This window comes from Mus caroli, chromosome 11 (assembly GCF_900094665.2).
Source record: "Mus caroli chromosome 11, CAROLI_EIJ_v1.1, whole genome shotgun sequence".
Lineage (NCBI taxonomy): Eukaryota > Metazoa > Chordata > Mammalia > Rodentia > Muridae > Mus > Mus caroli.
The window spans coordinates 64,358,248-64,360,796 of record NC_034580.1 but is presented as its reverse complement, the minus strand read 5'-3'; the positions used below and the strand labels follow the sequence as shown (position 1 = coordinate 64,360,796).

Genomic DNA, 2,549 nt, shown 5'->3' with positions numbered 1-2,549 from the left:
AGAAAAAAGGGCTGGGCAGTGGTGGTGCACACCTTTAATCTCAGCACTTGGGAGGCAGAGACAGGAAGATTTCTGAGTTCAAGGCCAGCCTGGTCCTCAGAATGAGTTCCAGAATAGTCAGGGCTACACAGAGAAACCCTGTCTTGGAAAAAGAAAGAAAAAAAGAAAGAAAGAAAGAAAGAAAGAAAGAAAGAAAGAAAGAAAGAAAGAAAGAAAGAAAGAAAGAACTGGAAAGATGGCTCAGTGGTTAAAAGCAGACTGCTCCTCTAGAGGTCCTGAGCTTCATTCCCAGTGTTTTAAAGATTTGTTTTGGTTTTAATTTTTTTTTTTTTAAATGAAACAAGTCTCACTTTCCCAGGTGGGCCCCCAAACCCCTGAGCTGGAGGTCTTCATACTCCCGGCTCCCCAGTACCATGCATCATACCTACCTAGTAGAGGTTGATTAGTCAAGGGGAGGCAACTGCTCCTTCCCAGTGTCCCCTGAAATGCTGACGGCAGCGCTAGGTCTGCGGCCTTTATCGCATTAGTCCTAAAATATCTTTGGGTTCCAAAGATGAATGACAAGCTTGATATACCATTGCTTATACCCTCTTGTTCTTTTTTTTTCTATCTAACAGGCTAGAGGCAAGACTAGGTTGCCCAGAGTCCTTGAGACCTCCAGTACCCCTGTCTCTTGGGCTGTCCCAGCCCTCATCAGAACAATGTTCAAACAGAAGGGTTTCAAAATGGCTGCAGCATCACATCCTCTACCCATGAGGGCAAAGCAAGTATTTTATTTGTGGCTCCTAGGAAGGCTTCTCCCTCTTACTTCCACTCTTTCTGTACTTCAGGAGTCTGCACCCTGGGAGGCCTCTGGGTGAGCGTCTGTCTGGGTCAGTGCCTATGGTTATGGTCTTAGGAAAACTTGATATGGTGATCCCAAAGAAGAGGCAGGAGAGAGAGGGCGTAAGTCAGCGTCCTGCCAACTCCTTCATTGCCTCGCCTTCAAATCGAAAGGAGAGCCAGCCTTCCGATTCAGTCAGGTCTTGAGCCCCTAGAAATTTGTACAAGTTCACGGCCTTCTTGTTCCAATCCAGAACTGCCAGGCGGAACTGGGAGCAACCCTTATTCAGGGCGACCTGTAGAAGACATACGCTTACTGCACAGGGCTCAAAAAATAATGGCTGGCACACACCTTTAATCCCAGCACCTTTAATTCCTGCAGAGGCCGGCAGACCTCTGAGTTCGAGGCCAGCCTGGTCTACAGAGCAAGTTCTAGGACAATCAGAACTACACAGAGAAACCCTGTCTGGAACAACAAACAATAAAAAGAAGAATCTTTCTCATCTCCTCATTCAACCTTGACACTCCCACTTACATGACTGACTGACTGACTGACTTGATTGATTGATGGTTTGGCTGACTGGCTGGCTTTCGTTTGGGGGTGGTAACTAGTTTGTAAGCCCCACCCCTTTGCTCACCTCGGCCACCTTTTTGATTATTTTGGTACCAATCCCTTGACCTATAGTGGAGAAAGGGACAGGAAGGACTGTTATTTGAGTTGAAAGGGTACTAAAGGAAACTATAATCTGAGGTTGGGGTAAGGGAATAGGTCTGAGGACTGTTCATTGGGTCTGTGGGCATTCTGTCCACCCTTAGACCCAGCCAGTACCCCGATATTGCGGCATCACATAGATGTCTTCCAGATAAACGTTTCGTCCCGTCCATGTGCTATAGATGAAGTAGTACAGCCCATAGCCCACCACAAGGGACCCTGAAAATGAGAGAGAAGGGTGAGGCTTTTGGGAGGAAAAACACGGAGGATAACTGGAGGCTTCCTTACCTTGTGACTCCCCAGGTGCTGGGATAATCTCTGCCACCAAACAGTGAAAGAAAGGGTTCTCTCCAAAGCCATCTGCTTGCAGAGCTATAGAGATTGGAGGTATGACAAAAAAAGCAGAGAGGGGCGGGGAAGGACGGGAACTTGGAGTAAAGCCCAGTCCAGTAGTTATGATCCTAGGACTCCATCCTTCCACCCCATCACCTGCCCCCCAGCTCAATCAGAACCCAGGTGCACAGCCTCACCCACCTTCTTCACTGATCTTCACCTGATGGGACAGTTTCTCGAACTCTGCCAGTTCCTATAACAGGGGTACCAACACAACATTAAGGCAGGAAGGTCCTGATCTCTGAGAACAGGGTCCAAAGGTACACCCTCATTTCTGACTCCCCAACTCCAGCCAAACTGCTCCCAGGCCCCCCCCCCCGCACTGTTTTTCCAAACCGCAGTCTTTACCCGGATCATCCTCATAATGTCTCCACAATCGCTCTCCCTGGCCTCTCGGATTCGCGTGGAAGCCATCCTGAGCCTCACTGTCAAAAATCAAAGATCACAGACAACTCCCCCCGTTTGCAGAACCGCGGAGGTCTGGTCTCAAAGTGCTGGGAGCGAGGGGCAGAAGAAATGCTAGAAGCTTCCAGACAAGATTCTGGCACCAACCGGTCTCAGCTGGGAGGATTAGCCGGCCTGGTGATCTCTTCTGCCAGAAAAGGCCTTAAATTCTGAGCCC

The 2,549-nt window shown here is 48.9% G+C and overlaps 1 protein-coding gene across 2 annotated transcripts; it reads right to left on the bottom strand.

Moving 5' to 3' along the window:
- Nucleotides 1–737: 737 nt before the first annotated feature.
- Nucleotides 738–2,549, bottom strand: Sat2 (spermidine/spermine N1-acetyltransferase family member 2). 2 transcript variants are annotated; one of them, XM_029483141.1, is made up of 7 exons: nt 2,480–2,549; nt 2,276–2,352; nt 2,069–2,120; nt 1,823–1,906; nt 1,652–1,753; nt 1,461–1,501; nt 738–1,118 (listed from the first exon to the last, which is right to left on the bottom strand). In XM_029483141.1, the coding sequence occupies exons 2-7, from the start codon at nt 2,339–2,341 to the stop codon at nt 951–953; spliced, it is 513 nt and encodes a 170-aa protein (XP_029339001.1). In that variant the 5' UTR covers nt 2,342–2,352; nt 2,480–2,549; the 3' UTR covers nt 738–950. The 2 variants fall into 2 exon arrangements, with proteins under 2 accessions (XP_029339001.1, XP_021033351.1); XM_021177692.2 differs by having other exon boundaries at nt 2,276–2,549.